At 42.4% G+C, this 13,068-nt stretch overlaps 1 protein-coding gene across 1 annotated transcript in view; it reads left to right on the top strand.

The window, feature by feature from the left end:
• The window catches only part of meis1b (Meis homeobox 1 b), a 77,335-nt gene that overhangs the window by 24,199 nt on the left and 40,068 nt on the right, over positions 1–13,068 (top strand). Inside the window, exon 8 of the mRNA XM_026189899.1 lies at positions 11,384–11,529. Within this exon, the coding sequence (XP_026045684.1) occupies positions 11,384–11,529 (146 nt within the window). The remainder of the gene's footprint in view (positions 1–11,383; positions 11,530–13,068) is intronic.

Here is a 13,068-nt window from a genome sequence, read left to right as displayed (position 1 = left end):
GGGTCCATGTTCAGGAAATCCTGGCTTTCCTGACACACAGGCTTACGGGGGAATCTTGATCAAGTAACGTTTATATGATAACAATGCATTTCATGTGGGTATGTTTAGTATGATTTAGTCTTTGAATTTGGAGTGATTAGTCGAAATAGTATTAGGAGCTAAAAGGGAGTGGTGAAAGACAGGGCAGAGAGGGGAACAGGAGGTTGGCTAGAGAGCGAAAAAGAAGGCAGAGGATGCGAAGTACTTGTGCCAACTGAGCATTTTGTTTTCCTTTATTATTAGCCCCATCACAGTGGTTAGAGTCCAGCTTAAAGCTACAAACAGTGAAGTGCTAATTTTAGCCTCCAAAGAGGATAAGGATAACTAGCTTGCTGCCAGTATGCCATATGTTCCCCTGCCGAATACATTGTGTCAGGAATATTTTCACCCCACACCCGCACACCATTTCCCTAAAACACATTTCTAAACAAACACAAGTGCATATTCGATGTTTCAGCATTCATGAAGTTTGGAGCTTCGCTTTTAAAAGACTTAACAAACGAACAAAACACTTTAACATAGACAAGTTGTTTTAATTACAGTTGATATCTTTGTAAGAATAGAAATATATGACAAACTGTAATATTCACAAGGGAAACGGTTATTTTGGCATCAGTCAGCTTTCTCCCCCCCCCCCCCCCCCATTAGCATAGCTTCCTGCTGCAAGGTAACATGTGGCCTCCACTGTAATCTTCTGCAACTTGGCTTATATACTCACTTGCCAATATGAGGCCTGTAGAAGAATAAAAATGAGCCTCTCTCCATCAACACACATTCATATGTTCACATGTAAATGCAACTCTCTATTATTCCCTCGCTCTCTGCCTCAAATTGAAATAATTCAATTTATGGACAGTTCCAGACCTCCCTGGCTAAGACCATTATGCATGAAGCTCACCCCCCCTTTTCTAACAAAAGAAGGGGAGAATTTACCAGCCGGCTCTCCCAACAACACCCACACAAAGCCAATTTCATGCCAGGGAAACACCAGTGAAGCGCCATTTGTGGTCACAACCTGCTTCCCTGTGGAGGTTCTTTATTATTAGATATAGGTCGATGCTACCTTAATTTCTGTTGAGGCTCATTTTGTAACCTTCATATGACACATGCAATGCTTCTATCAAACCTGTATCCACACAAACATTCACTCATTTGGAAGTGGAAAAGTGACTAAAATCACCATATTGTATGGTCACAGATTTGATTACTGTGTCTTTTTGCCACAGTATTTCCTGCTGTAGTTATATTGAACACCTACAATTTAAATTATTTGTTCAACTTTTGGCGATAATTGTGTTTAAGAGCATAAAGGTGTGAAATGCCATGGCTGAGGTGGCATGCTGTGAGTCCAGGTAATCTGGCATGTGGGAAGCTGGAAGTATAGAATGAGAGAGCTAGGCCAAAGCTTGACCCAAGGCTGACCTAGACCAAACATGCTGCCCCCAGAGACCTCCTCCCCTTGGTCCCTTTGACATGTATACCTGCTGTAGGGATTTGAGTGAGAGATAAAGACCTCAGCAAGCTTTTCTAAGAGTTTAGAGACAGAAGGAGGAAAGAGAAGGCTAGATAACAAATAGTTGTAGAGCAGCACAAGAGCAGCAGGGTGGGCTGAAGGGAAACTCGGGGGTTTACTTAGTGTGTTTGCAAAGCAACACAAAGCATCCCACTTGTGGTACACACACTTGTGAACACATACATTTAGACGTAACCCAATCGTCCCTTCCTACTCCAAACTGGTGAAACTCAAAGAGATGAGCAGGAGTTGGGGCAAAGATTCTTAGTAGTGATAACCTTTAGAGCAAAAGCATGAATGGTGGTGTTAAACACACAAACTGCCAATATATTGTACACATTAGCTCCCAAGGGCTCTCCCAGGTCTTTGTTCCTCTGAGATACTCTTAAGCAACAAAGAGGTCATACTTTTACAGGAAGTCACCCCCAGAGAGAGCTGCCTCTTTCAGGAAATGACTTGGTGGGACTGTGCGGCGAGAGTGCCAGCATCCACGGGGGGCATATCACTCCTGTCCACATGGGCCCATGCTCCACAGGAAGTAGGCGGCTGTAAACCCACTCACTTCCTCTTCCTCTGTCCCTGTCCCAGAAGTCTTATCAGGGCTGTGTATGGGTCGCCTGATAGGACTACAAATCCCCCACATCCCCATAGCACCACATCCTTTCCCTATCAAGGACATGACAAGAAGTAGGAAGTGAGGATGTAACATTCCTTTATAGAAAGAATCTGCAATGCATTTTTTTAAAATTTATTATTATTTTTTTTTATGTAGGAGTGATTAAGAGGGCATCCTATCATTAAAAAAGTCATACACTCAATCTCTCCTACTCCTTTTGCCCTGTTTACTCATAAAAAATAAGCTAAAATCCTAAATAGATCCTAAATAATTTAAATAGAGTAGGTTGTAGCTCGGATAATAAGTTATCCTGTTTTCAAAACCACCCCTTCAGTAACCTGAGCTTGTGGGCGAAGAGCATATTATACTCCCTCATAATACTGAAACCGTCTGTTATTCCAAAAAAAAAAAAAAAAACCCTCCCTGGAAGCTAATGCGCTATTATTAGCACTTACCACCGCAGGGTTAGCGTGCCTGTATTATCTAACTACATGCAGTTTGGCTGGTGCTGATAGGTTAGCATGAGTGGGAAAATCCATGTGTATTAAAAGCGTTTATCAGAGGCTGTGTCATTCAGATAGTTACCATGTGGAAAAATGCAGACGCAAACAAGTGCTAAACACGGAAGTCTGAATAAATAAACTGAGAAGCTTCAGTTTGGTTAGTTGAACTGTACCCTGATCATAAAGACAAGATTAAAGACAGAACACGCTAGTTGTTGGTGCTGAAATTATATATTTCCAGACTGATGGCTTGAAGTTAAACAAGTTAGCCCTGCAGTAAGATATAATTTTGCAAAATGTAGCTTTTTTTATAAAATATAATTTGAAAGGATGTATTTTCTGGAAAGTCATGTTGGCTAAAAATTACACCTTGATACTACAGCTTAGTAGAGAACTCTTGAAAGAAAGATGCAGTTACTGTCACTTTGAGTTTATTGAAAGGATATTTTGATGGTTTAATAGCAGACTTTAGTGAGTACAGGTTTTCTCCTGCAGAATATATATACATTTACTGAGTTTAAGTCCACAACAAAGTCCAATGGGATGTTTTTCCTTGAGATTAGCTAAAGGTTCCTTCTCTTTGTCCCGCACATACATTGAAGGACTTTTGAACGCCCTTCAGCACATCAGCTGACTTTTGGAAAGGACTGCCGTGCCATTGTGCTGTTAAGTGCTCTTCGCTTTTGTTATAGTCCTTGTCCTCTCTACAATCCCTTCCCCCCTTCCCCTCCTCTCTCATAGTCCATTTGACTCTCCCCTTTTCTCTCTAGCTGTTCACTGTGAGCTGAGTTTGACTGAAGCTCGGTGAGTCGAAGGTGTCAAAAGCCACGTGAGAGGCAGTGAAACAATTGGAAGTGAGTGTTAAGAGTGAGAAAGAAGAAAAAGAGGCAAAATTTCAGGAATGTTACCCTTTTGTGTGTTTGTGTGTGGGTTTTTGAGGACTTCTCTTCCCCGACTTGAATGCGGACCCCCCTTACAAGTGCCCCCATTTGAACCGAGTCTGGCCTTCTATCTCTAGGTTAGGGGGAAAAAAAGAGAAAACTTCAGCACAAAGGCAAGAAGGGAAAAATCAATAGTTACACAGCAAAAGTGCTCGACATGAAAGGGTGAATTCATCGCCCTACACTTTCATTTTAGCTTGTACCGTCTGTCTCTTTCTCACTCATTCTTTCTTCCTCAACTGATCTGGAAGTGGGAATAAAAAGCAGTCGGTGTGTGCGTAGACGTGTGTTCCTGTGCGTGGAGGCATACTGCAGTTTAATGTCGTGTCGCTGCCCTGTGCTTGAGGCAGTTTCCAGCGTGTCGGGCAGCCTGTGGTGATGACCCTGTACGGGAAAATGGCACAGAGAGAGCAGTCACATTTACACTGACATTTTTGCCATCACCTATGGCTATGTCAACAGGCCTGATCCCTCCTTCCCCCCCAATAGCCAACAGTGGGTGGGTCTCAGCTATAACACAGAAGCACAGGAACACTTTCACAGAGAGTATGACCATTAACAAAGGTCTAATATTCAGTATATTAGAAAAGGTTTATCATTTGGCCTATAAAACGCCATAAAACTGCGAGAAATACCCAACACAGTTGCCTAATTTGAAATAAACATTGTTTTTGTGCACCGACCAAACCTTGTCTTTCTGTCTAACTTTACATTTTCAATTCCATCAGTAGACATGCTAACATGAAACACGTGAGAAGGCGAGCATGAATGGAAACTTACATTCCGTATGATTACCAATAATGCAACACTCCAGTAAAAAGCCACATGAACCTCCACAGACTTGAGGTTTAAACAGTTTTAATTAACTGATTACTCTGATAACTGCTCTGTGCTGCTTTATTCGTTGTTGTTAAACACATTCCCTGTCTCTGACTTACTGATACCCTCCTCATTGGATCACCGCAGTCGAAATAATTGCAGCAAACTTGGCTCGGAATCTCACAACAATAAGTCTCTAGTGTGTTTTAATTACAAATCACCCTTGTGAATGAATCACTAGTTACTGTCATTATTGAATCTGTCAGTGCTGATCCACAAAACTGTCATCATTCAAAGTAACTGGCTTTGTAATTGCAAAGCACTCATTATTTACTGTAATTACTTCAATGGAAATGTCTTTAATTGCAGGAAGCAATTACTTAGCCCACTCCCTTTTATTTACCTGGAAAGCCTGATTTTTTTTTTTATAGTTTGTAATAATGGCAACTTTTTTTGTCTGCCTAATCTAATAAGGCCTTATATTAAGTTGGTGAATGTTCTGTACAGATTAATACATGCTTCAGAGTGCTATGATCGAGATTCAATTACTGGACTTTAAAGCAAAGACCCCAAAACAGTAGTCTCTCTGGCAAAAGCAGAAGGGAAGTCTAGACTAGCCATATTGTTTTGTCGACAGCGCATGTCATTATCCGCAGAATAGTCATGGGGATTTCTCTCCGTCTCTCCTCCTCCTCGGGAATAAAAGGGAGGCGAAGCAGCATTGGTCACAGAGAGTGTTTTGTACTGAAGTGTGTGTGTGTGTGTTAGTTTAGAATACTTCAGTGGTCATTATTGGAAAGATGCCTCATGATAGATCATAGGAAATGGGTGCATGTGAGTATGTTCAAGTATGTGTGCGGTAAAGGGAGAGATGCTTTTGAAAATGTGCCCCTAATTGCGTCGCGAGGAATTCCTGCATGTTCAGAATATCTGGAGGTGGGAGGGGCCCTTCAGAGCCATGCAAAGGGAACCCCCCACTGCCTGCAAGCCCCCCTGTACTCCCCCTTCCTCACGTCTAGAGCTTATGAATGGCCTGAATACAATAAACGCTGCTTTTTTTCTTTTTCTCCCTCCCTCTTGCAAGCCCTTCTTTACCCCTCTGAGGATTTCTGGGAATGTAACGTATGTGTATTTGTGTGAGTGTCTTGTGTGTGAGTGCTAGAGAGAAAACGAGTGAGGGCACTATTGTGAATGTACATCAAGAGTGTCTGCACTTTGTGTGTGTGTGTTTCATGTTTGGAGTTTGTGTATGTATGTATGAATTTCTCATCTGCCAGTACGAAATGTGTGGATCCCATGTGGAACAGGATATCAGGTCCCTGAGGCCTGGGCCTTGCCTGGGTAACCAACCCAGGGTCATGTGAGCTTTCTGGGGTGTGAAACTCTAGGACTGGTCTATGAGAGATCAGCTTCAGGTCACTCACACTTTCAGCAAAAGACACTCTCTCCTGCAAGCAATAGCCCTTAGACTAAATGCAGTGTCATAAACTCAAAAACCTGTCTCCACTCCTTTTCTTCTCAGTCCATCCACAGCCTATAAAACCTAGCAAAAACATCACACAGTATGTTCCAAAAACGTTTCGCCATCTGTGAATCATTCCTCGCACAGGATCCCACTCATGACATCTGGCACAAAGCTAATATTCATAACCCTTCTCATCTCAACGGTGCTTCTACGAAGAAAAAATAAATTATTAGAAAGCTAAATGTCATAATTATCTTGCAATGCGCTAGAAGCGACACGTCTGACAGTACTGCTATTCGCAGATGAATGACTGGTGAGTCTGTGGCTGTTAATTTGCCAGGCAGCAGAAAAGTGGCTGACACCTCTGAATGGCACGTGTGCCCGTGCACAGGGGGCAGCTAGTACCAGTGTCTGTCCTATGCTGAGAGATGGTTTATAATCAGATCATAACAGATTAGCCTAGATACTGTTTGATAATGTCACGGTATGCCTTGAGACAGATGTAGAGGAGCGATAAAGACACAAAAGAGGGAAGTAAAGAAACTGAGAAGTGGAAGCTTAATTTCTACCCAGAATTTGAAGCGGTACACTTTTGATTTGCATAGGAAGACAAAAAAAGCAAAAAATGAAGGAAAAATAACAACGCCTCAGTCTTGCATCGAGCAAATACTGTGCAGATATCCCCCATCCAAACTCCACAGTCCAGCAGACAGAGAGAAAGAAGAAGAAGGGTAATGAAGTAGGAGGGGAGGGAATGCAATAATGAAACACAGAGTGGCAGAAAGACTTAAATAAAAACCATCGAAGCTGAATAAAACAGACTTTAAGTCAGTTTAGCTAGCGCTGACAAAGCTAGTGAAAATGCACAAAGAAAGCTAACCTAATTTTTACGTCATTATCTGTTTGCTTGCAGTGTGTGTGTGAGTCTGTGCATGCTCGTGTGCAAGTGTGTATTTGTGTATACAGCGTGTGAGGGGACTGATAAAATATTCCTTCCCTTGGTTGGCCCCGGGGCATTTCAACTGCCCCTGGCTCCTTCCAGTCAGTGGCCTGCTCCTAATTGCCACACACACACACACACACACACACACACACACACACACACACACACACACACACACACACACACACACCAGGAAACGCACATGAATAAAGAAAGGCAAAGATAGACACACACATACAGACAAATGCACATCCATGCATGCAAACATTCTTAACACACAAACATGCACCCCCACTGTCCTGCATTGATTCACCCTTCTCCATCTTCCCAGCACCCCCACCTCACCAATAGTTACAAAGATGTTGTCATGGCCGATCAGTAGGCCCTGAGTTGTGCCTGTGGGGAGACTGGAGCTTGCTAGCCTAGCATCCACATGCTGTATGCATGCAGCGCAGGGTTAGAGCCTGCTGATGCTCTTAATAAGGCTCACAGGCCATGTATGTAGAATGACTGGCTTGTTCATTGGTTGAGTGGTTAGCTAGTTGCATGGCTAGAATTCTAAATAACTGATTGACAGACTGACAAAGCACACGACAAGCAGGGCTGCTTTATGACTGACTGTTATACTTGCTCACTGGCTTTATAGGCTGACTAGTTGACTGGATAGTTTAGTGGGTGACTGAAAAGCGGTGTGAACAACCATCTGACTGACCACCAAAAGGGCTATTGGCTAAGTGGTGGACGGATTATGATGTCACTGTGGCCACTTCTATACTAATGAAGATGAATTTGAAATCAGTGCTTGCATAGCCCATGTTTTCTGCCCATTCAAGCATACCAGTGATCCATACTGACACCACAAAAGACTACAGAAATGTTTGCATTTGGTCTATTGAGTATGCCCAAGATGCTTGAGTCATCTGCTTTGAGGGCGACATGCACCAGTGTGTAACCACATGTCATAACAAACAGACCCGTGTTTTTGTTAGCCTCCACACCAGCCACATCTCGACATGTATCGGGATATGGCAATGCAATACCATATTTCCCAGCAAGAAAAATGGCAGTTTTATAGTATTCACTTCTCGCATCTGTGTGGTATGTTCAGCTTGGGCTACAAACGTCAGTTGACGAGCATCAAATGATACACTGTACTCTGCTGATGTTTGTTTCACTGTAAGCCAAATTTTTATCTATTTTAAATCACACCTCTCTTTATAGTGAAATGGATGGTACAGAATGTCTCTGGAGGACCTTTTTCTGAAAATTTCACCTCAAAGACCCAATAAATGAAAAATATAGATCTGCATTATGAAAGCTGACAATTCTGTCTGTGTATTATTATCATTATTATTATTTTCCAGCTGATTAACTCCAGTGCACCACTGCATCTTTTCCCTTTCTTACCAATTATTTTCTCGCTCTGTACTGCTCCAGTCAGTGGCTTGAGTTTGGTCTTCCACTTTTTCATTCTCTCTTTCTCTCTCACTTCATTTCCCCTAACACTGTCTCCTTCTATTTTCTTATGGTCCTTCACTATCTCTCCCTCACTGTCTCTCCCTGTTTTTGCCTCTCTTTCTCCGACGGGCTCTGGTAACACAGTTGACATTTCCCCAACATGGCTGCCAGACACAGCTTCAGCACCTTTCCAGTTTCACCCTTCCTTTCTCCCTTTTTCTCTCTTCCCACCTCCCACTCTTTCCTCACTTGCTGGGGTTAAAGAAAAGCAGAAATTAGCCCCAGACCATGTAGAGGTGATTGGTATCAAATTGCACTGAAAATGGAAATGCCAATAAAATTGACAGCCCTTCTCCAGCTCTCTTTCCTTTCCCCCTTCTAGGTAAAAATAAGCGTGTATAGGTCAGACTCAGAGGTATAAGCAACGAGAGATAAGGGGGGGAGGATTAATATTGGTAAGTGTTAAGGTTTCCCTGGCTTAGGGTGATGGGTGACAAAAAAATTGCAGCAAGAACACACAGAGAATCATGCAGTTTTTCTGAGCATACACTCTTTTAGTACTTTTGTACTTCATTTGCTCCCCTTTTTGTATCCTCCCTTGTTTTCCCTGTTCTCTATGCTTCTCATGATTCTCACCTCTTCCCTGAGATTCCATGCACACCAACTCTTTCCCACTTGCTCACCTGCATGAATACTCACTCGCTCACCCACACTGAGCTGGTACTCTGGCCGTTTGCTTCTGTTTTCCCAACTCGCATGGGACAAGCCCCTGGGTTTGTTATTGTAGGCTTTGCTGAACATGAGCCGGTCTTTACAACGGATTGAAAGCATTTGCTTCCAATGAAAATCTGGTCTTAGATTACAGGGCCACGGCTCGGCTCACCCCTCTTTTCCACCAGGCAGAGAGATGTAGACAGAAGGGTGGGTGTATTTTAGTCCTGAAACAGTAGGAAGAAAAAAACTCACTTGTTAAGCTCCGGCTGCATTTGTCCCAGACTAATGATGTAACCAAAGCCCACATTTAAAAAAACCCAAAACAAAGCATTTTTTAAGGACAGAGAGGAAGAGAAGCTACGTTTAATGGCGCTTGCGTGGTTAGTCTGTTAATCAATTAATGGATTGGCCATAAGTGATTAATTGGGTAAAGATTATTTAGTTCTGGTTTGATGTGTGTTTGTTTTACATCATTGTAAATTAAATATATATGGATTTTGTGCTGTGGAAACACACAAATGTAATATTATTTAAGCTCTGGAACATTTGTGAGCATTTTTACTAATTCTTTCTTTATAGCAGATTTTCATCCTTTTATCCAGTCCATAACATCATCCAGTGACTAGTAGCTCAACCATTACATTTTGGTGATGTGACAGTACAGTTCAACCAGCTGGTTTACCTGCCTCACAATGGCAGGTGTTTGCATCACTGTCAGGCCATCTATAATAAGCTGTCTCTTGTTTTATCCCTTCTTCACCCTCGATAGCATCCCCTCCACTTTCACATGAGGTTCATTAAAAACCCTTCAATATGTGTGCATATGTATCTCCTTCTGCTAGAACAGAGCGAGAGAGTGAGAGCTAGCTGAGAGCGTTGTTTCGTATGGATCGTTGAGGCTCTCTCTCTCTCCTAATGGTGTATATAATTCAGGTGCCCTCCAGGCATGCTTTCAGGAATTCTTTTGCCTGAGGTAATGGGGAGCAAAGGCCTGGGTTTTAGGCCCTTGATTATTCCATTGATGTGGCAGGCTGGAAAAAAGTCATCTCCAACCGGATTAGCGCCAACATGCCTATTAATTATCGATGAATCGGGGCTTAGGGTTTAGCTAGGTGCTGGGTGTCGCCCTCTGCAAGTTAGTGGAACGCAGGCCCATTTCATTGCAGTTATCTATCCCTGCCACAGTGAATAGACCTAGAAGCTTTAGAAGTGCTTTGTGTGTAATCAATAAATAACTGGATCCAATTGTGTGCACTGCTTTAGTGGGGTTTTTTTGTTTTTTGTTTTGCTTTTTTCTCACATTTTTATTTCCCCTCACTTCCAGTCGAGAGAGGCAATACAGGACAAAAGTCAGTTATTTGCCTCTGAAATGTTTAGCAGTGAAGGTGCCACTTGTTTACCTCGCCTCATGTTTCTTTTATGATTATCATCTTCATTGAGGGTGGCTCACATTTTTGAATAATGATAATAACAATTAGGCTTTTCACAGCCACGGATGGGAAGAGGCCCTTTCTCTCCACTGGAGCTGTATAGAAAACGTACCATAATTGGATGGTTTTGAATATGTGCTGCGTGTGTGTGAGTGTGAGTATGGGTTCATGTTGTTGAGTCTGAATGCAGAGAAAAGGCCCGTGGAGCGCCTTCCTTTCTCTCTTTCTCTCAGTGCTCAAATACGCTGAGCTTTCTCAGTGTTCCCCTTAGGTGAGGTTAACTGGCCTTAATAGAGTCTTATCGAAGCCCTACAGGTTGCTGTAAGCAGCCATGACGCCATTGTTATGAAAAGCAGTTAGCTTTGTTAGCTCTGTATGTGCCTCTGACTTCCTTTTTTCTACCTATTTTCCTTTTATTTTCTGCCTTCCCCCTCCTTGCAACCTTGCCTTTTGTAGTGCCGTGTTACTCTTTCCACCTCAGGTAAAATGGCAGAATGCGCTGGGGCAACGCTTCAATAACTATTTTCCCCTCAGGATAATAAAGACTAAATCTCTCTGTCATTTTCAATTCTGCGTGGGCTTGGATGGGAGAGTGGGGAAATGCGACCTTACAAGTCCTTTGTGCTCCCCTTCTCCCTGTCTTTCTCCCAGGAAGATGCAAGCGCTTGCTCTGTTTTCAAGTGACGGGGGGAGCAAAATGAAAGGGAGGGTTATTTATAAATGTATTAAAAATGAATGCATTTATGAGGTGCTGTTTTCCAGCCATTCTCTTCTTGCCATTGTTGTGTCTCTATATCCATCCTTCTGTGCATACAAAGCCCTCCAGAATTCCCTCGAAATCGTATTTATTCCCTTTGAACACAGAGGCGCAGCAAATGCAGGAAGTAAACAAACTGTGTGTCTGATCTCCACTGTCTCTTCCTGTTTCTTGTCATGTGACAGGTGATGGTCTGGACAACAGTGTGGCTTCGCCGAGCACAGGGGATGACGATGACCCGGATAAAGAAAAGAAACACAACAAGAAGAGAGGGATTTTCCCTAAGGTGGCCACCAACATCATGAGAGCATGGCTCTTCCAGCACCTAACGGTGAGTTGAGCCAAACATTATTCGTTCACTCTCAGTTTCATATCACGAGTGCACACTCAACTTCATTTTACAGCCACGGGCTGTCTGTACTGTTATACTTGCACATAGACACACAGATACGCTCTGTCTTTCTGTACTACTCAAAAGAACACACTGAGCCACTCTTTCTCTCTCTCTCTCACACACTCTCTCACACACACACACACACACACCACAGCCCCTCTTCTTCATAGTGTATCCTTGTTCGTACGGTGCACACTTCAAAGACGGAGGCCTGTGTAATCTGCTGGCGATCTCTGCAGCCTGCGTTCTCACTTCTCATCTGCTGAAACTGAATAAGGTTGAAGCCAAGGAGAGATGCCCCTGGCCATAACTGCAGATACATAGATGAACCTTATTAAAAACAAATCTGTCATTATTTAACAGATGCCGGGGATGCTGCAAAGGCCTGTGGTTTGGCTCCATTTTTCCTCAATTATAGCAGAGAATACAAATGCCGTTAACACCATCTGACTGCATCACAGATACTTTGTGGGGAAAAATGTATTTAGGCAATGGAGGGTGCCAATGTGACTGCTGGGATGGAACCAACAGTGAGCTGAATGCTCCCTTGGCCAACACAATTTTGATTCCGTTCAAGCCGAATCATTCGACTTATTAAAGATGTCTAGTTAAAGAACAGTGTACGATAGTTTACATGGTCTGTCATGAAATGAAATTCTTCAGTGTTTTATTTATTTATTTATTTTTTTTACCCCATAAAGAGTCACTTATGCCCTGCTTGAGCTTCAGTGTTGGTACAGCTTACTAACTCAGAGTGATTATAGTCTCCTTAGTCCCTATGAGTGCATATTACACAGCTAGTATCTGCAATAATCATTGCCAAGAATGAGAAGCTTTGCTGTTTTTATTATAGTTTTAAATGGTATTTTTTTTAAAAAGATCTGATATGTTTTCAGTCAACAAATAGTTAATACATTTTCCTTAACGTTGGTTTGAGACCTCACCTCTCACATCTGTTTTTGTATTGATTCAGATAAAGTATGAACAGGGCACAATATGGCCACCCGGAATTAATATTAAGATAGTCCTACACTGTACCGCTAACCTTTTAAAAATATAAAAAATACAGTAAGTGAAACAGCTTTTTTGTGTGACAGATGAAGTCTTTCGTTACATTTTTCATTTCAGCATACACAGCTACGCTAGGGGAAAACCTTGCGTCACACACATTCTGCCTATGTCAGGAGTTTGTGGAGAACTTGATACGCTCTGGCTTTGTGGGTGTTGGTTTGAATTGCACAACAGTGATGATGTTAACGAAAGCAATTTGGTTGTTGGATGATGGCTATTGCATGGGCTCAACTTTTTATTTATTTGTAGCTTGTCTTTGATGTCGATGGTATTCATCGCTCAGTGCATTTGTTGGTTTTCAACAGTTACCGGAAAATCAGAGGAACTTTTTTACCGTGTCCAATTGTCTGCAGGTATGTAGGCAACATTGTGTGTGCGTACACAGACTCTATATACTCTCAAGAC

The sequence above is a fragment of the Astatotilapia calliptera genome, chromosome 13 (genome assembly GCF_900246225.1).
Source record: "Astatotilapia calliptera chromosome 13, fAstCal1.2, whole genome shotgun sequence".
Taxonomy (NCBI): Eukaryota; Metazoa; Chordata; class Actinopteri; order Cichliformes; family Cichlidae; genus Astatotilapia; species Astatotilapia calliptera.
The sequence above is the reverse complement of the archived record's forward strand: the minus strand, read 5'-3'. Positions and strand labels throughout refer to the sequence as shown.